Below are 25,258 nucleotides of genomic sequence, written 5' to 3'. Positions count from 1 at the left end.
AAAACAGAATAAAAGAAATAAACAGGATCCAATGCAATAAAATCCCTTCCAGCAGCAGACCTGAATAAAAATACCATTGCCTACTACAGCGGCACTGGCCTCAGTCCAGTATTTGCAGGTCGGCAATTGTATAAACTTAGCGATGGCTGGTCAAAAATGGCCTTATCCCAACTCCATTTAACTGTTTTCAAATTGCAGCCAGTTTCCCTAGTTTTAGGGAAGTCAACGAAGTAGTGACTTCCCTAAAGCAGTTTTTATGGTACAGTCCAGCCTTCCCCAACCTGGCGACCTCTAGTTTTGTTGGGCCACAATTCCCATCAACCTCCAAGCAATGTGGCCATTCTAGCTGGAGGTTGATGGGAGCTGTAATCCAACACTTTCCAAGGGCATCAGATTAGGGAAGGCTGGTATAGTCAATTTCACTCCTGAGGTGGGAAGAAAAACAAAAGCATTGCATGGGTTAGCCTTCCCTGACCTGGTGTTCTCCAGATGTTTTGAACTACAACTTCCAGGATTCCTGACCATTGGCCAGGCTGGCTGGTGCTGATGAGAGTTGAGGTCCAAAAACATCTGGAGGTAGCCCTTCACTGTTTTTCTTGCTATTTAAAGAGCATGCCTACCCATGACAATGTAAGAACATCAGAATCCCCCTGGTTCAAACCAAGAGTCCATGTAATCCAACATCATGATTCAACAGTAAACAGCAAGATGGCTCTGGGTAATCCCAAAGCAAAGCAAGAAGGGCAAGGCATTCTTTCACATCCTGAAAAAGCAGTTTTAAAACTGCTTTAAAAACAGATAGGCGCATATTCTTTACCGTGTGCTCTATCCTATAAGCTTCCCCAGTAAGTCTCACCAAACTAGCAATACTGATTGAACTTATTGTGGCTTTTCCAGAGTACAGGTGGAAGATGCCACGAAGCTGCAAAACTAACTCAACCACAGACCGTGGCAGGAAACACTGAGTGTGTGTGCATGCACCAAAGGGAATCTCTGCTCCAATACTGCCTCCAGTTCTTTGAAAATGTATTATTTGCACATTGTGTCCAAGGTAGGACTCCTTTGACACTTGCTCTCTAGAAGTTTACCCTACCAAACCTCGAATTGCAGTCCATCCATCATAATAGGAACAACAGCAAGGTTTCCGCTGGTGGACTTCGTTGCACTGCAAAAGTTCTGTTTTGAGGAAGGATGGCAAGCGTGCTTGGAGTGGGTGGATGGGTTTTTCCTGTTGCTTTGATTCTCTGGCTGGCTGAGTTCATTTGCATGATTGTTTCATGCTTCTGCCTGCCAACGTTTACGTCTGCGATCATTTAATACTACTGCTGGATGAATCGACAACATCTTATCAGTATAGGAAAGTATTTAATACTGTTGGCTGTTCGCTGCTGCGTTTATCATAAGTCAGGCTGGCACAGTGCCTGGAGCTTTCATCACTGGAAAGTCCAATTGTTTAATCAAAGTCAATAAATACGAAGTTCCATTATGCGGGAATGAAGGAAGATTTATGGGTTGGGAAGGTCATTTTCAGATCACTCCAGGCTGTAGCCTATTAGCCCTTGTGGGATCTCACAGAGGTTGTGCTTTGCACATTTTCATTCTGACCTAATGATCTTCTGTGGCTGCAGAGAGTCCTGTGTGCACACCACAAAGGCTAGAATGACACAGAGCAAGAAATTTTGTACTGAAGAACTGCTTGCACCACTTGAACCTGTCTGACTGTTAAGGTCACCATTGCCATGAGACTCTGGCCCTTGCCATGGAACAGGGGATGGAAGGCCACTAGGAGGCAGCACCCTGCATCAAGGCAAGGAGAACAGTAGCCTGGCCCCTTCCATTGGCCAAAGAAAGAACACCTGCAGGGAGGAGGTTTCTCCCCATCCCCAAAAGAACACGCGCCTCCAATGACCAGTTGCTCTGGGATTGCAGAAGCATCGTCTATCAGTTTGTATGTGTACGTCTGAAACTTCAGGGTTTCTTTTAGTATTCCTTAAAACCTGTTGTTTCTAAGCCACATTGAAAATCAATTGATTGAAAGGTAGAGTATATATAAGGTTGACAACCTTTAAAAGGTTGTCACACAGAGGAGGGCTAGGATCTCTTCTCGATCTTCCCAGAGTGCAGGACACGGAATAACGGGCTGAAGTTAAAGGAAGCCAGATTCCGGCTGGACATCAGGAAAAACTTCCTAACTGTTAGAGCAGTGCGACGGTGGAATCAGTTACCTAGGGAGGTTGTGGGCTCTCCCACACTAGAGGCCTTCAAGAGGCAGCTGGACAACCATCTGTCTGGGATGCTTTAGGGTGGATTCCTGCATTGAGCAGGGGGTTGGACTCGATGGCCTTGTAGGCCCCTTCCAACTCTGCTATTCGATGATTCTATGATATTAGGGGTGCAGAATCATAGGCCTGGGAGCCAAATCTCGCCCCCCAGGGGTGATCAGAAGATGGGGGCTGTTTTCACAGCACCGAGTTGGTGCTGCCTCCCTCCTCAACCCCGCACTTTCCCTCACCCAGGGCGGCGACAGGTAATCTCGACACTGAGGGAGCGTGTTGTTTCTGGGTGGCCATCCAGGTCCTGGAACCGTCCCATACTTTTCCTAGTGGAAGGCAACCCTCGCTGGTCACTTTCCACCAGGCTCCGCCCCTGGGTTGGCCCTGGATTGGTCACGGAGCGACATTACATGGCGGAAGCGCCATGTTGATAGCGTTCCCTTTGAAAAGAGAGAGCGCTTCGGCTATTGGGTGGTATAAAAATGTAATAAATAAATAAACAAGTTGGGGTAAATCCCTGACTTTTTCAAATTGGAGCATAGCAGGGAAGCCGCACGGTGGCTTTGAAGCTGCACCTACGTCGTCTAAGCGATGGGGCGCAGATCCACAGCCACTGCAGTGCTTTCCCCACATGTAGACAGCTCCAAAGTCCCTTTATTTATTTATTTAACAATATTTATATTCCTCTCCCCATTCAAGAATTTCGGAGAGGTAAACAATAGAATAAAAAAAATAGAATAAAAGCATATTAAAACACGTTTTTTAAAAGAAACAAGGTGAAAATAAAGCCTTTCTCACAACTACTAACCATTTAGTACAGCCTTCCTCGACCTGGGGCGCTCCAGATGTGTTGGACTGCATCTCCCAGAATGCCCCAGCCAGCTGGCTGGGGCATTCTGGGAGATGCAGTCCAACACATCTGGAGCGCCCCAGGTTGAGGAAGGCTGATTAGTAGCTTCTCAACTTTTCTGCGGTTTTCCCACCAACACCCCTTCTCCCTTCAGCCCCACCCACCACCGGCCCCCCGAGAGCGTCTCTTGAAATGGAATTCAGCTCTCAGACTGAAAGCTGCACCCCCATGGTACATCTTAAAAATAAATAATAAATAAATCCTCCTCCGGTGCCTTTGCCAAAGCTGCCATCAAAGATGAGGTGGGTGGTGACTAGGAAAGGGATTGCTCCTCCCAAAGAGGATAACCTTTATTAACATCTTTATTCCAGGAAGCCTTTCCTTAATATGCAGCCTTGAATCTCTGTATTTGCTTCTTTTAAAATTTGTTTTAACTGTTCTATTCTGTTTTTATTTTCATTTTATCTTGAATGAAATTTTTCAATGGGGAGCGTTATATAAATATTCTAAATAAATAATAAATGAATAAATAAATAAATAACCTGGTGCTAAATCTCATGACTTCTCACTGCTGGATGAGACTTACTGCTGGATGAGACTTGACCATATTACTGTTAGCTGGCTGGCTAGCTATTTAAAGACTGGTTTTAAATGGTTGTTGGAAGCTACCCTGGAAATTCATTAAATTGAAGGGCAGGTTATTGAATGTGAAAAAATAAAAAGTAAATAGAAAGCTGCAATTGGCCTTTACTGTCTCTGGATGGAGACAGAGGCCTTCCTCTATCCCCTCACATCTATGGTGAAAGTCCTGTATCCCTGGCATACGCAATCAGACTCAAAACCGGTTCAAGTGCTATCTCAAAAGTGAGTAAATTCCTGGTTCTGTCAGATTTCACCCATGACCCCTCTACCACCCATTCTTTCAGGCTACCTATAGTTCACTGTGGGCTCACCTACACCAAGCAGGATATTCCACTATGAAAGCGGTACAAAAAAGGCAGGAGCCACACCACTGCTTTATAGCAGTATTGAAGTGCACTGACAACCGTTTGGGCCCATTGACACATACCATATATCGCTTTCATACCGCTACATCCTGCTTGGTGTAGCTCCTGCCTTTTATATACCGCTTTCATACTGCTTTCATAGTGCAACATCCTGCTTGGTGTAGGCGAGCCCTATGTTTCTCCTGGCTGACCTTCCAAATTCTGTTTTGGTTCCACCCACAGCCTATTATATACCTCCACTGTCAGGCTCTGGCCTTATTAAGGAAGTAGCATCCTTGAAATCAAAAGCAGATAACCACAATTACTTCTAGCACAGGGGTGGGCAACTTGTGGCCCTCCAGATGTTTTGGGCTACAACTCCCATGATCCCTTACTATGTTGGCTAGGGCTTATCAGAGTTGTTAGCCAAAACATTTGAAGACAACCGATATTCTAGCTAAAGAGAATAGGGATTAGATTGGATTAGACTGGAACAAATAATCTCACATTAGAAACTTTTAAACAGCGTCTTGGTGCCAGGTCTAACCCACCTTTACAGGGCTATTTTAAGTACTACAAGCTTTTGTGTGTGTGTGAGCGCACGCGCATACATGGCTTTCAACATGTTGAAGCGCCGTATAAATATTAAACTGGTATTATTAGTCTTGGCCTCCAGCTTTCCAGCCAGTGAATGTAAAGGTGCCAACAAACACTTGGCACTAACTTGTTTAATGTTATTGAAATATAATTTTATATATAAGAGGCCAAAGTAAGGTAAACAAATAGAAAAAGACGATGTTTAGTTAATATGGGATGCCTTTTGTACTATATTGTTAGATGGCATATCTTAAGTTGAGCAATTTATCATTATACTTGCTGTAATTAATAAATGGCTTATGAATCCATGGATATACTGAAAACATGTTCTTTTGGCAGAGTGTTAAAATATAATTGTATCTCATTAAAAACTCATGTAAATCAAATAACTTCAAATATATCAGATTACTTCTATTCAGATTTTTGCTATTTAGGTCTCCCCTCCTTCCACATACACTTACAACCCAAACCACCCACAGCCCTATAAGCTTGTTTCATCACGCCTCGTGTGGCACAGAGCGGTAAAGCAGCAGTTTCTGCAGTTGAAACTCTCCCCACGGCCTGAGTTCGATCCCAGCGGAAGCTGGTTTCAGGCAGCTGGCTCAGGTTAACTCAGCCTTCCATCCTCCTGAGGTCGGTAAAATGAGTACCCAGTTAGCTGGGGAAAGGTAATAATGGTCAGGGAAGGCAATGGCAAACCACCCCGCTATAAGGCCTGCCAAGAAAACACCAGCGAAAGCTGGCATCCCTCCAAGAGCCAGTAATGACTCAATGCTTGCACTAGAGGTTCCTTTCCTTCATGACGAAACTGAATAATCCAGACCAGTCTTACACAACCTGGCTAGGGATTATGGGATGGTAGCCCAACACCGCTGGAGAGCACCAGATTGGCAAGGCAGGCTTCTCTGGACAGAGCCAGAATGAGAAGTCTCTCTTGACACTAAAGCCTTTGAGAGAGGGGGGTGTTTTGGGTAAGATACAGTATAAAAGAGTAGACATGGTGTGTGGGAGTTGAATTGGAACCTTATGAGAGAAAGGCAACACCTACACTCCAGGAAATCTCTCTTTGCTGTGTAGGTGGCAGTTCTGAGATGTGTTATCTTTAAAGGGCAGTTCTGGGGATGCCTTCATCATCTTCTGTCATGAAGATAACAGCTCATCATCTTTCAAACAGAAGCAAGGGATGGAAATTTGACAGTGACAACAGCTTAATGCCATTTAACAGAAAGACAACTGTACGAAAAAGGAAAGTGTTGTCTCAGTCACGTCCATTCTCAAACAGCAAGATGTTTAAACAAGAGAAGATCCAACAGCCAAATGTATTGGTTTGGAAAGAACAATACTAGTTGTATACAAAAAATATAATCTGAAATTTCTCTCTAGTCAGCAGCCAAACTATCATTCACCAACTGAGCAAAAGACCTTATTCCTATATTTACAAGGCTTTTAAAAATAAAAATGTATCTTTTAAGTACTCTGAGCACTTCTTCAAACATTTACCATCTTTTATTTACAACCTGGGCCGCTCAGAACAGCTCAAAGCCACTTTGGGACATAACAAAGCCACATTTTTAAGGCCTTTTCCCACCAGCCGTTTCGGTCTACCTGATCTGTGTACCTGCGGTGAAAAATACACTTGGGCCACCCATCATATATTACAAAATACATGTCTTTTCCTGCACAAAGATTAATGTTCACACAGGAAAATGTAAGACATAAAGCAAACTTCAGAGGTCATCTACCCTTTTATTTTAGAGCTTTTCTGCATGATCACTCCCAGACAAAGAACTACGGCCACCAGGAATTTATTTATTAAGCTCAGACCCCCCACTCTTAGAAGCTTCCATATGGTTCCCAGGCAATCTTTTATATAGTCAGTGTACAGGACCAGACCTGCTTAGCTTCAGATACAGAACTGCAGAAGTCGGCCCTGCAACAAAATTTTGCAGCATGGAGTGTTCCTGTATAGGGTCCCAGCCAGTCATGCCCTCTTCCGGAATAATCCAATCCATTTCTCCTTCCCTCAGCTTTCCGTCTTATCCCTCCCCCATCAGCATTCTCTGTACACTGACCATGCTCAGTCATCTTTTTGCTATTTTGTTCGGGAGGGCTAATTAAAACACATTAAATGCTGCCTGAGAGAAGATGGCAGTTTTAAGCTGGTGCTAAAAGTATAACAATGTTGGTGCCAGGCGAGCCTCATCAGGAAGATCACTCCATAATGGGGGAGGGGGGGCACCACCAGGAAGGCCCCCTCTCTTGTTGCCACCCTCCTAACCTCCCTGAGAGGAGGCTCCCAGAGGAGGGTTGAATGTAGGGTATGGGTCAGTTTATGCCGGGAGAGGCATGCCATCAGGTATTGTGGTCTTGAGCAGTCTAAGGCTTTACAGGTCAAAACCAGCAACTTCCATTTGGTTTGGAAACATACAGGCAGGCAGTGCAAGTGGGCCAGAATCAGTGTTCTACGTATGTTCAGACCTTCTTGTCCCTCTTATCAATCTGGCTGCAGAATTTCGCACAGGCTGCAGCTTCTGAACTCTCTTCAAAGGCAGCCTCATGTAGAGTGCATTGCAATAATATAACTTGGAGGTTATCAGAACGTAGACAACTGAAGCCAGGTTATCCCTGTCCATGTATGGATGTAACTGGGTCACCAACCAAATAGAACCAGCCAACCCCACACTGCAAAGGTGCAAAGCCAATCCACCCGGTGTTAAGGTGGTGCTAGTCCTTATTACTTATTACACCATTGCTTCCCCTTCTGACACCATGATGTCCCCTTATTACACCATCAACAATTATATAAGCTTAGATGTTATCAATATGACATGTACTGTCACTTTGAGAAAGCAGTTATCTCCTTCTCTAAAGTCATTTCCCTGAATAAAGCTCATATGCCAAGTATCTTTTTCTTAACTCCACCCCAGTTAGGTCTCCTAAAATAGCACCCAGGTCAAGATTGTAAGCTTTCCCTCTGCCTGTTGAAAAATACAAAGTCGAACATAACCCTTCAGCTGTCTCTCACAATGGACCCATCATGGCTTATTTCAACTTGTCCTGAAGTCTGACTGGTCAGATGTCACAGTTGCCTCCTCTGCATCTTGAGAACAACAACTTTTTGTTGTCCCTGTAGTCAGACGCTATCCTGCAGAACCACCCCCTGAGTCTTACTCTTCTGACTTGCTCTTACAGCTTCTCCCTTCTTTGATCTTAACTTATCTTCTATCACCTCCTAGGCTCTCATGCTTCACCTGCTGTCTCCATTGATCACACCAAACTGTTCTGATTGCCCCTTTTATACAGTTTCAATTAGGACATTCTGACCAATAACTCACAATTCCTTAATATCTACAAACTCATTGGCCTATAACTACAAGCCAATGAGAGCTAATAGAATGTTTGTAAATGACCTATCAAAATTTGATCTTTGAATCCTCCTTTCTAATAAATAAACAGGCAGATCTATGAACCACGAAGGTCATAACACCTTCCTTTTTTTTTTTTTTGGTAACAGTACAGGCGGACAGCAGGCCGTAGTCACAAAGTAACTAACCTCAGTTAGAGGTAACCTTTTCATCTCTCCCATATAACCCTTATAAACAAACATATTACGTTACAGAACACATAAGTTTTATACAATATTTTAAACACATTTTACCTCAGGATTTTTAGATTCTTCACAATGGTTTAGAGAGGGGAGAAAGTTCGCTTTGTGACTGACACAATGGCCAACCCATCAGTACTGTGTCAATCCAGTTTCCAGAAAAACAGGTTTCCCCTGAGCCCTCCCTAGTTGAGAAGGCAATTGTATCATACTTTATTTATTTCAATATTGCCTATCAACAAAGTCCTTTGGGTGGTTTACAAAAATTATGAATCGATAAATTACAAACATAGAATCATAATAACATCAAGACATATGCTAAAACAATATTAATAGAGCCAACATAAAACCAGCAAAAAAAAAAATAGTAAAGAAAATGCCACCAACCTAAAACCAGTATGGGGGAAAATAAAAAGTAACAAAATCCACTAAAACGGTGAATAGAAAGGCTGTCACCTGGTGCCGAAAAGAACAGAGCATAGGCACCAGGCAGGCCTCTCTGAGAGCTTCTCTACATTAAAACAGAACAAAACATCTCACTGCTTTCTACCCCCATTTTCATTCTGGGATTGCAATTGGCTCAATTACATGGGTAACAACATAGTTTAGATTGAATACTTCCTATCTCTGTGTCTTCCATTCAACAGTACCATCTAGTGGTGGAATTATAATGCAATGCCATCTTTGCATGGGGAGATTTTGTGGATTTTTTTTTAAGGCTGATTAACTGTTTTCTAATAGCAGGATAAGTGGGGGATAGCATAGGAGACGTCCTGGCTGTTCACGACATCATGTAATCAATTCACAAACTTCCAAGAGTGGCCAGTCATAAGCGTGCTATAAATTGTTCATTTAGAGAAGCCCTGGGGAGGGCAGTTCATAACTGGGTGCCAGCACCAAAAAAGCACTCTCCCTAATAAACAAAACACCTCACCTCAGTCAGATTCTAACGGAGTGCTCCAATTTTAGAGCCCCTAATCTATCCTAAGCTTGACCAGGCTCTGGTCAGGAGGGAAGAAGTGAGGAGGAAACCTCCTCACTTTCTTTTTTCCTCCCTCTGTTGTGGGAAGGGGGGCAGGGGTTGGCAGAAAAAAATCCTCCCGTTGCAAGTAATGGGAGAGAAACAAGCTTATGCCAGGGTGGGGACAGAGCTGAGGGCTACAGCTACTCTCTCCTAACCCATGGGCACCCCCTCAACATGCCTCTTCCTCCTGACCTCAGGAAGAAAGCCACTATCGAGCTTTCTACAGTAGTTGGGCATGGGGGGAATCTGGGGTCAGATCTCCACTTTTCCCTATGGCCCCTGGGACACCCTTTCAAGAACTATAGGATTGCTGTCTCAACTTGTGTGTGTTTTTGTCAGCTATGAGAAAGTTTTCCTCTAGCCTATCAGCTTCACTGTCAAACTTGGCACGGCCTACTGGGCATCCAGATGTTTCATATCAAGTCTGAAGAGCTTCCATATGAAAAGAGGCCTAGACTACAAAATAGGCACACCTGATTGCACTAAAGAGTAATCCAAGATTAATTTGCCAGAAAATGCTGAGAAAGGCACCAGATGCAGTTAATGGCTTCTACTAATCACACAGGGTTCATTTAAAATAAACTTGACTCCAAATAAAAGGATAATATTTAAGATAAGGCAATAATATTATTTATTTATTTATTCTACCAAAACTGGCCTTCAAGGAGGGCTTACAAGTCATGTTGAATAACAAAAATATGCATTCAAACATCCTTGAAACAAAAGTGAAAATGTAGGCTCTATAAGTCGAATCCAACTAAGGCCTACTTAAGAGTAGACCCATTGAAATGAATGGGACTTCAGTTAGTCATAAGTAACTTAAATCCCATTCAATTCAACATGTCTACTCTAATAAGTAGGACTTTAATTGGATTCTACCCTATATCTTTATCCTATATTGATTTGTTTGTTTTATTTATTGCATTTCTATACCACCCAATTGCTGAAGCTCTCTGGGCGGTCCATAAAAATTAAATCGGCACACCTGATTGCACAAAAGAGTAATCTGAAATTAATTTGCCAGAAAATGTTGAGGAAAGCAGCAGATACTAGGCAGAGCAATCCTATAAGGAGGGGAAGGGACTACCTTTTCCAATGGGCTGTTAGCTCATGCTGGCAGGGCAGAAGGCAGGCCATTTTTTTTCCTTATCTGCCATGGATTCCAATTTTATGGAAATAAACTATGCCAGCTCCAAGGGCATTGTAGTTCTACGAAGACTAAAGTATTTCAGACAGCAGTCCTATGCACTTGCTTGAATAAGCATGCAAAGGATTGGGTTGCCTGTTTACTTAACCATATGCCCTTTAACTGATTGGGTCTGATGACGTAGACTCTAGCCCACACAAGATTTTGCCATAATAAATGTTAATCTTAAAGCAGGCATGAGCCACAATTATTTTATTTATTTACTATATTTATATACCACTCTACATCCAGAAGATTTGGGAGCAGATAAAATAAAAGAATAAAACAGACAACAGATAGAATAAAAGAATATAAACACAATATTCAAACCACTGTTTTTAAAAGAACAGTTTTGATAAACCCACGTGTGCCCCACAGCTTGCCAAGGCCATTTGTGCGATCTCCCCAGTTGCCATTGCTATGCTGCCGAAAATCACTACTGTTGTGTTGCAGTGATTCTGCTGGGAAGCAAAGTTTAGGGAAGCGCGTGCATTGTTTTCCAGCAGAATCACTGAGATGCCAACACTGCCACTACTTGTGCAGCCCCAAAGGATTCCAGAAGAGGCAATCTCCCCCCACCCACCCCGCTGAATTTGCCCACCCATCTTAAAGGCTACAATCAGATATACACTTACCTGGGAAGAAAGTCCCACCAGACTCCTTAGGCTTTCTTCTGAGTAGACATGTGTAGACATGTACTGGAAGGTGCCTAAAAGCTCCTCCTTGCTTCTGGCTAACAAGACTACCTACCTCTGGAAGTTGACACAGTTACTGATAGCTTTAAAAACATAGCCTACAAAAAGAAGAGGCATATAATTAGTAGCAACAGGCAATTATAGAAGTTGAATTTCACCCAGAAGGTGAACTTCTTCTAAGGAAGAAGTGGAATACTATGAATTATTGGTGAAAAACTTATTGTTTGCCACCCTCTTGTGGAAAAGTTGAAAATTAAAACTTAAGTCAGAAAATATAGACAAGTGATAAATAATAGTAAAAATTTGTCAACAACTGAGCACCTTAAGGACCGATAAGTGTCTTGTGGCATACGCTTGGCAGGTTTAGCGCCTATTTGGTCAAATAGGTGGTTTCGTAAATCCATCAGTTTATATCAGGGGCAGACAAGTTATGGCCCTCTAGATGTTTTGGTTTAGAAATTCCATCAAGCCCTGGACAGCATAGCCAATGATGAGGGATCATGGGATTTTAGGCCAAACCATCTGGAGGGCCACAACTTCCCCACCCCTGGATTATAGGTATAACAGTACAGAGACAGCAGGGAATGTTTTAATTTTGCACTGGGCTTCCAAAATCAAGAAATTTAATTTCTTGATTTAAACTTAAAGAAATTTAATTTCTTTAATTTCTGAGCCAGCAGCAGCTCAGAAGATATGCTCAAAAAGTAGGGGCTAAATACGGCGAATCTTTTCACTTTATTGCACAATTAAGGCAGGATGCATGGGAGTACTTCACAATCAAAGCAGATTATAAAGTGGAAAACTTCTGAGTCCTTTGCATGCAATTCGCAGTGATTGCACAGTATAGCGCTGGTGCGATAAAGCTCCCATATATGTTGGACTACAACTCCCATCCTCCGCCAGTCAGCGTGGGTGGAGGCTGATGTATAGGAAAAAGAGGATCATTTCCCTTAATTAAACCCCACACTTTATTTAAAAATGGGCTCAATGAAACTATACTTCCGGTCTCCAATTGGGCGTGTTGGGGCAACCGATGCAAAATAACAACAGAAAAATGGGATAAGGGGAAGAAGAATAAAGCATCTCCCCCAACTCCTGCCCCTCATATGGTGGTGTCCACATAGAAACCGGAAGTGAAAGCTGCGCGCGTACCGCTTTACCTTTTCTCTCCCCTCTCCTTCTTATCTCTATGGCATATTCTCCAAGCCGTTTTCCGCGCTCAATTAGACCGAAAGCCTACGTTGTCCTTCGTTCTGATTGGCTCTTCTTCCGGTGACACTGTCCAATCCCGATGAGGCCAGGGCGCTTGCTTATTTATTACGTTTTTATACCGCCCAATAGCCGAAGCTCTTGCGTCTGCGCGGGGCGATTTGAATTTTTCCCGTCATCACGTAGTTATGGTGGACGCGGCCGCTTCGGCAGCGCCCGTCGCGGAGGCCGCCATGGACTTCTCCGCGCGCGCACAGTGAGTCCAACCGTAGCCAGCAGAGACGGTTTCGTCTTCCGCGGATTTAGGGCGGGGACGATCCTAGGCGCGCCAGCCAGACTAGAAGCTCTTTCCTACCTCTTGTTCTAGAAACCTAAGTGAATGTGGAAGTACATGCTGTGGCGTCTGGGGTGGAGGAGGAGGAGGAGGAGGAGGAAACGACTGCTCTCTGCACATGCCCAGGGGCTATGCCTATGAGAACTGCTCTCTGGGCACGCACAGAAGTGCGGTCCTTGCCTGCCAGTACTCAGTGGAACAAAGACCGCCCCTTCCCCCCAATTAGTCCCAGTATGCATTATTTGCAATTATTTATAGGATGGATTATTTGTAGTCTTTAAAATATTAATGCGTTAAACTTTTTTTAATCAAAAAAATGCATCCTACTTCACTTCCACCAGGGGAGCTCAACACTTGCAGTTGTAATCCTTAACACAGGTACTAAGAAGTGAGCACAGTTGAAGATAGTGGGACTTACTTCTAAGTAAACATGCTAGGAGACAAGAGCAAATAGCATAATCCAATCTTATAATAAAATCACCAGATTGTTGCTTCAGCTTCCCTGAAGGCCTTCCAAATGAGCTGGGTTCTTCACTAGGTAGACCCTGTTCCATCTGCCTGCCTGCTGAATTTTAGTTTGATGATGTTGCTGATACTGTTTTTGCTTGCATTCAAGGCCAGCTCCTGGTTTTAGGGGGTCCTGGGCAAAGTGCCCTCTGACTGGTCCTTCTTAAAGGGCCTCAGCAGTAGTGCTGTAATTGCCAGATGGCAACCAGAAAATAGATTTCTTCATAGAATCATAGAATAGCAGAGTTGGAAGGGGGCTACAAGGCCATCGAGTCCAACCCCCTGCTCAATGCAGGAATCCACCCTAAAGCATCCCTGACAGATGGTTGTCCAGCTGCCTCTTGAATGCCTCTAGTGTGGGAGAGCCCACAACCTCCCTAGGTAGCTGATTCCATTGTCGCACTGCTCTAACAGTCAGGAAGTTTTTCCTGATGTCCAGCCGGAATCTGGCTTCCTTTAACTTGAGTCCGTTATTCCGTGTCCTGCACTCTGGGAGGATCGAGAAGAGATCCTGGCCCTCCTCTGTGTGACAACCTTTTAAGTATTTGAAGAGTGCTCTCATGTCTCCCCTCAATCTTCTCTTCTCCAGGCTAAACATGCCCAGTTCTTTCAGTCTCTCTTCATAGGGCTTTGTTTCTAGACCTCTGATCATCCTGGTTGCCCTCTTCTGAACACGCTCCAGCTTGTGTGCGTCCTTCTTGAATTGTGGAGCCCAGAACTGGACGCAATACTCTAGATGAGGCCTAACCAGGGCCGAATAGAGAGGAACCAGTACCTCACGTGATTTGGAAGCTATACTTCTATTAATGCAGCCCAAAATAGCATTTGCCTTTCTTGCAGCCATATCGCACTGTTGGCTCATATTCAGCTTGTGATCTACAACAATTCCAAGATCTTTCTCGTTTGTAGTATTGCTGAGCCAAGTGTCCCCCATCTTGTAACTGTGCATTTGGTTTCTATTCCCTAAATGTAGAACTTGGCATTTATCCCTATTAAATTTCATTCTGTTGTTTTCAGCCCAGCACTCCAGCCTATCAAGATCACTTTGAAGTTTGTTTCTGTCTTCCAGGGTATTAGCTATCCCATTTTGTGTCATCTGCAAATTTGATCAGCGTTCCCTGCACCTCCTCGTCCAAATCATTAATAAAAATGTTGAAGAGCACTGGGCCCAGGACTGAGCCCTGCGGCACCCCACTCGTTGCCTCTCCCCAGTTTGAGAAGGTTCCATTGATAAGTACTTTTTGAGTCCGATTCTGTAGCCAACTGTGGATCCACCTAATAGTTGTTCCATCTAGCCCACTTTTAGCTAGTTTGTTAATCAGAATGTCATGTGGTACTTTGTCAAAAGCTTTGCTGAAGTCAAGATATATGACGTCCACAGCATTCCCACAGTCCACAAGGGAGGTTATCCTATCACAAAATGAGATCAAATTAGTCTGACAGGATTTGTTCCTGACAAATCCATGTTGGCTTCTAGTAATCACTGCATTGATTTCAAGGTGTTTACAGATTGACTTCTTTATAATCTGCTCCAGAATTTTCCCAGGGATGGATGTCAGATTGACTGGTCTGTAGTTCCCAGGTTCCTCCTTTTTGCCCTTTTTGAAGATAGGGACAACGTTAGCCCTCCTCCAGTCATCCAGCACCTCACCCGTCTTCCATGATTTTGCAAAGATAATAGACAAAGGTTCTGAGAGTTCTTCCGCTAGCTCCTTCATTACTCTTGGATGCAGTTCATCGGGCCCTGGAGATTTGAACTCATTCAAGGAAATTAGGTGTTCTTTGACCATTTGTTTATCAATCTCAAACTGCAATCCTGCCCCCTCAACTTCTGCTTCACTTTTTCCAGGGGGGTCATAGACCCGCTTTTGGGAGAAGACCGAGGCAAAGTAGGAATTGAGCACTTCAGCCTTTTCTTTGTCATCTGTTATCAATTTGCCATCCTCATTAAGCAGTTGAACCACCATTTCTTTCCTCTGTCTTTTACTACTCACGTATCTGAAGAAAGCCTTTTTATTGCTTTTAGCATCCCTCGCTAATCTCAGCTCATTCACAGCTTTAGCCTTCCTGACGCCATTTCGGCACTTCTGCGCCACTTGTCTGTACTCTTCTTTTGTAGCCTGGCCTTCCTTCCACTTCCTATATGTATCCCTTTTTGTTTTCAGTTCATCAATAAGCTTTTTGTGGAGCCACATTGGTTTCCTCTGTTGTCTTCTATCTTTTCTCCTTGTTGGAATTGTTTGTAACTGTGCCTTTAAAATTTCATTTTTTAGATACTCCCACCCATCCTGCACTCCTTTTCTCATTAGGCTCATTTTCCACGGGACCTCACTTATTATAGTTCTGAGTTTATTAAAATCAGCTTTCCTAAAATCCAGAGTACGTGTATGGCTACGCTCGACTTTTGTCTCCTTCATAATCAAGAATTCAAGTATGACGTGGTCACTTTCCCCCAGAGTTCCCGTAACTGCCACTTTATCCAATAAGTCATCCCTATTGGTCAATAACAAGTCAAGGATTGCCGATCCTCTAGTTCCTTCCACCACTTTCTGTAGGAGAAAGTTATCACCCATACATGTCAGGAATTTCTTGGAAGGGCCGCTTTTGGCAGTAATGGTCTCCCAACAGATATCAGGGTAATTGAAGTCCCCCATCACTACTACATCACACTTCCTTGAAACACTGGTAATTTGTTTCTCAAAAATTTCATCCTCGTCTTCTCCTTGATTGGGTGGTCGGTGGTAGACTCCGATTATCATATTCTTTTTATTCCTAGCCCCATTTATTTTAATCCAGACGCTCTCGACGGGGCTCCCAATCTCATCCGCCTGTATTTCTGTGCAGGGATAGGTATTTTTAACATATAGTGCAACTCCACCTCCCTTTCTATTTCTTCTGTTCTTTTTGAACAAGTTATATCCTTCAATTGCTATATTCCAGTCATGGGAGTCATCCCACCAAGTTTCAGTTATACCTATCAAGTCGTATTTGCCTTCATGTAATAAGAGTTCAAGTTCATTCTGTTTGTTTCCCATGCTCTGGGCATTAGTATATAGACATCGAAGACCATGTGTTTTATAGTCTGGCTTTGTTCCTACCTTGTTGCAGACACTATTTTGGGACACTGTTGGAGCTGTTCTCTGTACTGTGGTGCATTGGCCTTCATCCATTGTTGCCTCAAAATTTACGTCTCCCACCCCCGTAAGATTCAGTTTAAAGCCCTCCTGATGAAGTTCTTCATGCTGTGGCCGAACTCATTCTTTCCAGCCCTTGTGAGGTGCAACCCATCCCTTGCCAGCAGTCCATGTTCCAAGTAGTGTAGCCCGTGGTCCCAGAATCCAAAACTCTCACGACGGCACCACCTTCGAAGCCAGTCGTTCATCCGGAGTATTTTTCTTTCCCTTTCTAATCCTCTTCCAAGAACCGGGAGGATGGATGAGAAAACTACCTGGGCCCCAAAGTTCTTCAGTTTCCTTCCCAGAACTTCAAAGTCTGAAATGATTTCTTCGTAGCTCTGCTTGGCAACATCATTTGTTCCCACATGGATGAGAAGAAAGGGGTGTGTGTCCGTTGTCTTTATGAGCTTCGGTAACCTTTCAGTCACATCTCTAATCTGTGCTCCAGGGAGACAGCACACCTGGCGAGTCCATGGGTCTTCACGACATACTTGGGTTTCAATCCCACGCAGCAGGGAGTCTCCCACAACGACTACTCTTCTCTTCTTCTTGGTTGACCTACCTTCTGTCCCTTGGTCACTGTTGCATGGTGTCTCCTGTACTTCCTCCTCTGCAAACTGTCCTTCAGTCTCATTCTCCAGAATGGCCCCACCGGTGCAGAACGCCCTCTAATTCCTCCTCTCCTAACTGTCACTCTTTTCCAAGGAGTTTCCTCTTCATTGGCTTTCCTCCCCTCAGCATACTCCACTTTGGCTTCAGCTGGCTGTTGTTCTTCAATCTCATGTGCTTCTTGTTGCTGTTGCAGTTCCACCGTTCAGTCTAAGAACTCCTCGACTTCTCTTATTCCTTGGAGGGTGGACACTCGCTGCTCAAGTCCCCTCACTTTTTCTTCCAAAAGTGCCACCAGCTTGCACTTGTTGCAGGTATACGCCATGTTGAGCTCAGGCAGAAACACGAACATTGCACACCCTTTGCAGGTCACCACCTCTAGGGACTCCTTTCCATCCATATTGTCGATTTCTGCTTTGGTTTTTTTCCTTTTTGATTATAGTAGAATTGCCTTTGCTTTGTTGTGTCCTGTCTGAAGGTACACAACTATATGAGGATGTCTTAAGGGAAAGTAATCTTTTGGGGTTTTTTTTTTGCTTTTGTTTGGTGGTGGTTTTGTGGGGTTTTTTTCTCTTTATGATTTTCTTTTTTTTCCCCCCACCTCTTTTTTATTTTTATTTTTTTTTATTATTATTATTATTTATTTTTTAAGAGGCCTCCCCCTTGGCCTCCCCTGCCGAACTCCCCCTGTCAAACTCCTGTTCGCTCGCTCCCTGGGAATCTGGCTTACTTTTATAGCTCCTACTTGAGCTGGGCCAGCTGCTCTTCCCTGCTTCTGCTTAGCTCCAAGTCAGGAACCAGAATGAGGTCACTGAAATGCCAACAACAATCAGAATACACTATGTGTATTCTGTAGGAATGTGTTCAACTGTCTGCAGATGGAAATAGAGGAAACCAAAGTAGTTCAGGATTTTGTGGCGTTAGCAAACTGAATCATGTTATGGGATTTGGCTATCTTCTGGGTATAGTAGTTTCAACAATTCTGACATATATTTATTTAGCTATTAATGACTAAATAGCCAAGAAAGGCTTGAGGATTGCTACTTACTCTTTTTACTGGATTTTTACTGGATTTTGCTTTCATGTGTTTAAAGAGCAGCCTACTGTTTAACCATGGGTTCCAACTCTGTTGTCTGTCCCCCAACAATTCTGAGTTCAGATATCATGATAGACAACCCAGGGATGAAGCATTTCTAGGCTGTTTATCTCAGTGGGAGTGGGCCAGCAGAAACCAGCATGCATGCTTGTTTGCTCCTGCTTATCTTTTCAACAACCCACAGTTTGTTAATTGAGGGTTGGTTGTTACCATAGTGTATTCTGGTTGCATGGGAGGAGCCGAGGGGAGCGCATGAGCCTGAAGCTTCACCCGACCTCACAGACACTTGTAGATACAACATTAAACCCTGGCTTAGTTTTACATGCAAATGTAGCCACTGTGGCATCATCTATGCAGGGCAAAGATTTCCTATGAGGATGAATCTGAGGGCCAAGACAGATGAGATGTGGGATCCCAAATTGAATCGGGGCTGCAGTGCTGAGTGGATTTTAAAAATCACCTCCCACATCCGTTCCCCAGTCTAAATTCACCCACTCACCCCATCTATAAAGGGACTTCCACAGATATCAATGGATGGTTCTATGAAGTCACCCTTTTATTTATTTATTTATTTATTTAGAATATTTATATACCGCTCCCCATTGAAAAATTTCGGAGCGGTGTACAAGGTAAAATGAAAATAAAAACAGAATAAAACATTTAAAACAAAATTTTAAAAGAAGCAAAACAACAACAACACAGAAATCCATGGCTGCATGTTAAAGAAAGGCTTCTTAGAATAAAGATGTTTTCAGGAGGCGCCGAAAGGAGTACGAGGTTGGAGCCTGCCTGACCTCCAGAGGCAGGGAATTCCACAGGAGGGGCGCCACCACGCTGAAGGCTCTTCCCCTGGTGGATTCAATCGGAGGATGGATCTAGGTGGAAACACCAGGAGCAGGTCCTCGGATGACCTCAGTGACCGGGCAGGTTGGTAAGGGAGAAGGTGCTCTCTCAGGTATCCTGGTCCCAAGTTGTTTAGGGCTTTGTACACAAGTACAAGAACTTTAAACCTGGCCTGGTAGCGAATAGGCAGCCAGTGCAGTTCCCTCAGCAGAGGAGTTACATGCTGGAAAGGGGCAGCTCCAGGCAACAGCCGAGCTGCAGCATTCTGCACTAGCTGCAGCTTCCGGAGCAGCTTCAAGGGTAGCCCCACATAGAGCACGTTGCAGTAATCCAGTCTTGAGGTTACCAATGCCTGTACCACCGTGGTCAAGCTATCCCTGTCCAGGAGACGCCGTAGTTGGCGAACCAACTGAAGATGGTAAAAGGCATTCTGAGCCGTGGCGGCTACTTGAGCCTCCAACGACAGAAATGGGTCTAAGAGTACCCCCAAACTACGAACCTGTTTTTTCAGAGGCAGAGCAACCCCATCCAGAACAGGCAATGAGCCTGTCTCCCGGACTCGGGAACCACTTACCCACAGGGCTTCCGTCTTGCCAGGATTCAGTCTCAGTTTATTGGCCCTCATCCAGCCCATTACTGAGTCTAGGCACTGGTCCCGGACTTGCACAGCCTCACCTGATTCAGTTGTCACAGGGAGATAGAGCTGCGTGTCATCAGCGTATTGATGGCATTTAGCTCCAAATCCCCTAATGACCGCTCCCAATGGCTTCATATAGATGTTAAATAACATTGGGGACAAGATGGTGCCCTGCAGCACTCCATAACTCAATTGCCAGGAGGCCGAGGACTGGTCACCCAATGCTACTCTCTGAAAATGACCCCGTAGGTAGGACCGGAACTACTGTAAAACAGTGCCTCCGATGCCCATCCCACAGAGTCGATCCAGGAGGATACCATGGTCAATGGTAACAGGGACTGGCCGGTGAGATCATATTATGCCAGTCCTTTTACAACTTCATTGGCTGCCAGTCCAGGTCCGGGCCTGATTCAAAGTGCTGGTATTGACATTTAAAGCCCTAAACGGTTTGGGGCCAGGTTATTTGAAGGAACGCCTCCTCCCATATGTACCTGCCCGGACCTTAAGATCATCTACAGGGGCCCTTCTCCGTGAGCCCCTGCCAAAGGAAGTGAGGCAGGTAGCTACTAGGAGGAGGGCTTTCTCCGCTGTGGCACCCCGGTTGTGGAATGAGCTCCCCAGAGAGGTCCGCCTGGCGCCTACGCTACTCCTTTCGTCGCCAGCTGAAGACCTTTTTATTCTCCCAGTATTTTAACACTTAATTTTAACTTAAATTTAAATTTTACTGTTTTAACTCTGTATTTTAATTATATATCAATTTTGCTGTGCGGTTTTTATTCTGGGTGTGCTTTTTATGTTGTATTGTGTATTTGTGCTTTTAACCTGTTGGTTGTCTTACTATGATTTTAATGTTTGTGAACCGCCCAGAGAGCTTAAGCTATTGGGCGGTATAGAAATGTAATAAATAAAATAAATAATACTGTCTTCTGGTCAGTGCAAATACTGATATGACATTATCTGGTTTGCTTCATAGAATGTTTGAAGCCTACATACAGAACTACAGCGGCGATGATCCACTGCATCCTTGGTATAGGTTGGTCTTTTCTTTGGCTCACCTCTTTAATTCCTATTCTAAATTTGCTTTAAGACACACAACTGATGAACTCATCTTGTATTTAGGTACTTTCAGGGGGTAGAAGAGATGCCAGAAGCAGAGGAAAGACAAAACTATCTACTGCATTTGCTAGAGCGGCTTGTGAAAACATTTATAAATGACAAGAGGTATCAGCACGACACGCGATTCATCAGCTGCTGTGTGAAATTTGTACGTACTCGGGGCAGAGGTGAAATTTACAACACTTTAGCAAACGCTACAGACTAAATTAGTAAATTGTTTTATGTATGTATGTTTCGTGCTTTTAATGAGGGGAAAGAAATATGTTGCATTAAAAGGAAACCTTGAGTTTTCCTTTTGATGATGTAATTTTTTGTTCTTGTAAGATTGTTTGTTCATGTTTAATGAGAATCCAATTTATCTGGTTAGCCATTAGCTATTCTGTACTTAAAATGAAGACAAGACTAATTTTATGAAAGGAGCATCTAGTATTTGTGACCTGGAGACTGCATCATATCCTGCAGACTTCCCATCTCATCCCCCCTCCCCCAATGTTGCCCATCCCATCCCCTTAGGTATCTCCGCTGCTTCCTCCTGTATGAATGAAGTCGCAGGCAAAAAAAAAGTATTTGACCCCTTACTACCTTGATGTCAACCACAACAGAAGCACAAGGAGACAGCTGTTTTATCACAATCCTATTGTACATCTGCACCACTTGTGTGGTAAAATTCTTCTTGACATACGAAGTTGCCTGCTATTAAATCAAGCCTCTGGCCCAGCATTGTCTACTCCGTTTTTTAAAAATTGTTTTTCAGCAGTATTGCCTAATATTCAGAGTGGCAGTGGCTGTCCAGGGTCTTGAGGTGTGCTGCTCTTCAACATCTGTTAATAGAGATCCTACTAACCAGAGATATCAGGAAATGAACGAGACCTTCTGAATACAAAGCAGGTTTTCTGCCTTTCAATTGGGCCCTCTACCATTTGGTAGGATGATATAGACAGATGAACTTGTCCATATGTGCTTGGATTTCTCTCCATATGGGCCTCAGCTGGTTGTGCCTGGTTGCCTATTTCTGGGAGTGAACAGCTGAATTGGAGGAAGAGGTGAACAATCTCTTGCTTCATGTGGATATGAGTTAGTATGATAGGCAACATTGCTACCCTTTCAGCCTTCTCTCAATTAAAAAAATTGGTCTCTTTTGAATAAATTAATGAAGTTGCTGTCCAGGGTAATACCTTGTCTGGATGGCTTTGTTCCTGACATTCATGGAAGAATACTTTGCAAGCACAAAAATATCCCTGCAGGATAAGGCCAAAGGCCTATCTAGTCCAGCATTCTGTTCCCACAGAGGCCAACCAAATCCCTCTGGGAAGCCCATAAGTAAGACACAGGTGCAATAGCACCATCCCACTTGTGTTCCCCAGCAGCTGGTGTTGAGAAATACATCACCTCTGATACTGTAAATAATATACAGTCATCATGACTAGTCACTACTCATGGTGTTATCCTTCACGAATTTGTCTAATTTATTTCTTTAAAATATTTATATATTGCCTATTATCAATGGATTTCAGCGCAGTGTACAAAATACATGAAAACCTCAATTAAAATTGAAATTAAAACCTACACTTAAACAAAAAGTCTAGCTAGACTAGGCATTAAAATCATCATAGGCTTAGTTAAATAAATAGGCTTTTAACAAGTGTTGAAACACCATCAACGTTGGCGCCTGTCATAGTGGGGGAAAGAATTCTGAAGGTGGGGGTGCCGAAACTGAAAACTCCCTCTTGTTGCCATCAGGTGTAGACGTGCATTTGACAGAACAACCAGGAACACTGATCTGTAGATCTCAATGAATTGGCAGGCTGACATGGGAGGAGGAGATCCTTTTAATCTGTCTGAGTTGGTGACCATCACCACATCTTGTGCTAACAAATCCTGTAGTTTTGACTGTGTACTATTTGAAGAAGTGCTTCCTTTTGTCTGTCCTGAATCGGCCACCAAGGAAATGACCCTGGATTCTAGTATTACAAGAGGGAGAAAAAGGTCTCGCTATCTTCCCCCCCACCACACACACACACTATGCAAATGTTTGTAACCCATCATATGCCCCCTCCTTACTTCCACTTTTATTCCCAAGCTAAAAATCTCCCAAATTGTAACCTTTCCTCGTAGGGAAGTTGTTCCAGCCCATTTTACCATTTTGATCGTCATTGTCTCCACCCTTTGCAACTCTGAGATGTCCTTTTTGATTGTGTTTCTGTTTGCTTTCTTTTCCCCGTTTCCTGATAGAGCGTTATCCCTGCTGAGCTGGCTTTCCTTTTTTTAAATTAGTGATGTGCTTGTGTCTGCGTCTTCCCTAGGCCACTTTCATTGATAATCCGAGTCAGTTTTTTGACTATTTGTACAGCGAAGGAATTGGTAACAAGTCGTCCATTTTGTATGTTGCTTGGGCTCAGCAACTCGGCATACAAGGAAACGTGTCTCATGCCAGCGCTGTTATTCAGAAAGGCATTCAGAATGGAGCACAGCCTGTTGAAAATCTACACCAGCAAAACCGGTATGTCTCTCTACGGGCTGTGATTGACAGCTAATCTTATAGAGTAAACCAACATACATACAGGAGCTGATCAAAAGATACTGCACAGGAAAAGAATATTAAACTCCCTTTATGTGATTTGGCCTCTTCCCAAGCTATTGATTTCCTTTCCGCTAAAACTGTATGCAAAATACAGGTGGCCCAGTAAAGGTGTACAGGTGTGTGTTAGCTGGCCAACTAGCAGGTCTTTAACGGTACAATTCTGTATAAGTCTACTCAGAAGTAAGTCACTGTGGGTTCAATGGGGCTTATTCCCATATAAATGGATTTATTTATTTATTAGTAATATTTCTATACCGTCTAATATAATAAGTATTTTTATGCCGCTCCTCAACTCAAAAGGCTCCCAGAGTGGCTTACATATAATTAATTAAACAAAACAGCCCCCTCCCCCTTGTAGGTTTACTATCTAAAAGGGTGTGACACACAAGGTAAAAGGAGGGGAAGTGGGGATTAAGTCTTTCAGCAGGGCTGGTGTAATGGCCCTGCTTCCCCCTCTCGTCTCCCTCAACTCAGTCTTCTGGAATGGCTGGTGGTGGTGGCAGCTGAGAGAGAAGGAGCCGTCATGAATTGTGATTTTTTTTTCTCCCCAATAACTCCAAGCGGTATCCCTCAGGAGACTTTATTTGGCTGGGGCTCACCAGTTGCGGCACCTAGTTTGTATCCTTAAATCGGAAATGGCTTTTTGTTGTGGCCCCTGCTGAATCTAAGCAAGACGAAGTACCTCAGACCAGAGGCCTGTCGTTTTGTTGTTACTCTGGCCTCGTTCAGACATAATAAACCATGGCTTGTTATGAACATGACCCTCAAGACTCCACCAGTTCCCCCTTTTTCGCATGTGAGAGGAGGAAACTGAAAGAGTTGGTTTTGAATAAGCCACCGTTTCCTGCTCTGTCCAAACTTGGGAAGCAGTGGTTTGTTCTAACTGTGGCTCGTTAAAATTAACCAGGATGTATGTAACGAGAGTAGGTTTAGATGAATCAGCCTGTGTCTAGTCCATGTTGCTTTCATTTGTGTTCAGCTCTTCATTCCTTGCCGTTTAAACATTAACCTGCAATTTATTTTTTTAATTCAAGGAAATTTATTTAAACACATATGCCACAAATATGCATTTTAAAATGTAGTTTGATAAGTTCTTTGTGCTGAGAACTGCATTGGACTATTCTGATAATTGAAAAGCTGGTGGATTAATCGGTTCCAATCTACCCATTAGTCCAGAAGGTGCGGATCTGTTTAGTGTATGTTGGGAGTTTGCAAAGAATGAACTGTGGTTTATTTGAAAATCTATTTGTCTTGTGCATGAAGGAAAGAGGAGGAAGGAGCATGCGAGCCTGAAGCTTCTGCTCATAACAGCAAACTGTGATTTGTAATAATAATATTAATTCTTACCCGCCTCTCCCTTTGGATCGAGGTGGGGAACGACATTAGTACAACAATACAATATAAATCAGAGAGCTTCGGCTATGGGGCGGTATATAAATGTAATAAATAAATAAATATATAAAATTAATTAAAAGAGCATATAAACCAGTACAATTTCAAAATAACAATGAAGACATCTTAAAATTATTGATTTAAAATTCATCTGGGTAGGCCTGCCGGAAGAGGCTAGTCATTATAGCTATCTTAAACTCGGAGAGAGAGTTAAATTGACGGATCTCCTCCGGCAGGCCATTCCACAGTCTAGGGGTGACAGAAGAAAAGGTCCTCTGGGTAACAATTGTCAGGCTAGTTTGGGCTGACTGAAGTAAGTTCTCCCCAGAGGACCTGAGTGTGCGGGGCAGATTGTATTGAAGAAGGCGATCCTGCAGGTAACCTGGACCCAAACCATGTAGGGCTTTAAAGGTAATGACCAACACTTAGTACTTCGCCTGGGGTAATATGTTCATCCCTAGATGTACCTAGATGTTATGGCTGAACTAGGCCTCTGTAAAGGGCTGTGCACATTTGGTGTTCTTGTTTAATTAGAAGTAATTG

The 25,258-nt window shown here is 43.5% G+C and overlaps 1 protein-coding gene across 1 annotated transcript in view; it reads left to right on the top strand.

Annotated features, from left to right (window-relative positions):
- Positions 1-12,608: 12,608 nt before the first annotated feature.
- Positions 12,609-25,258, top strand: part of BUB1 (BUB1 mitotic checkpoint serine/threonine kinase) — a 43,169-nt gene continuing 30,519 nt past the window's right edge. The window contains exons 1-4 of the mRNA XM_063125380.1: positions 12,609-12,680; positions 20,600-20,659; positions 20,746-20,890; positions 23,046-23,242. Of these exons, the coding sequence (XP_062981450.1) occupies positions 12,613-12,680; positions 20,600-20,659; positions 20,746-20,890; positions 23,046-23,242 (470 nt within the window). The 5' untranslated portion in view covers positions 12,609-12,612. The remainder of the gene's footprint in view (positions 12,681-20,599; positions 20,660-20,745; positions 20,891-23,045; positions 23,243-25,258) is intronic.

The sequence above is a fragment of the Elgaria multicarinata genome, chromosome 4 (assembly GCF_023053635.1).
Source record: "Elgaria multicarinata webbii isolate HBS135686 ecotype San Diego chromosome 4, rElgMul1.1.pri, whole genome shotgun sequence".
Classification (NCBI taxonomy): domain Eukaryota; kingdom Metazoa; phylum Chordata; class Lepidosauria; order Squamata; family Anguidae; genus Elgaria; species Elgaria multicarinata.
Note: the sequence above shows the minus strand (reverse complement) of the source record. Positions and strands in the feature narration are given on the sequence as shown.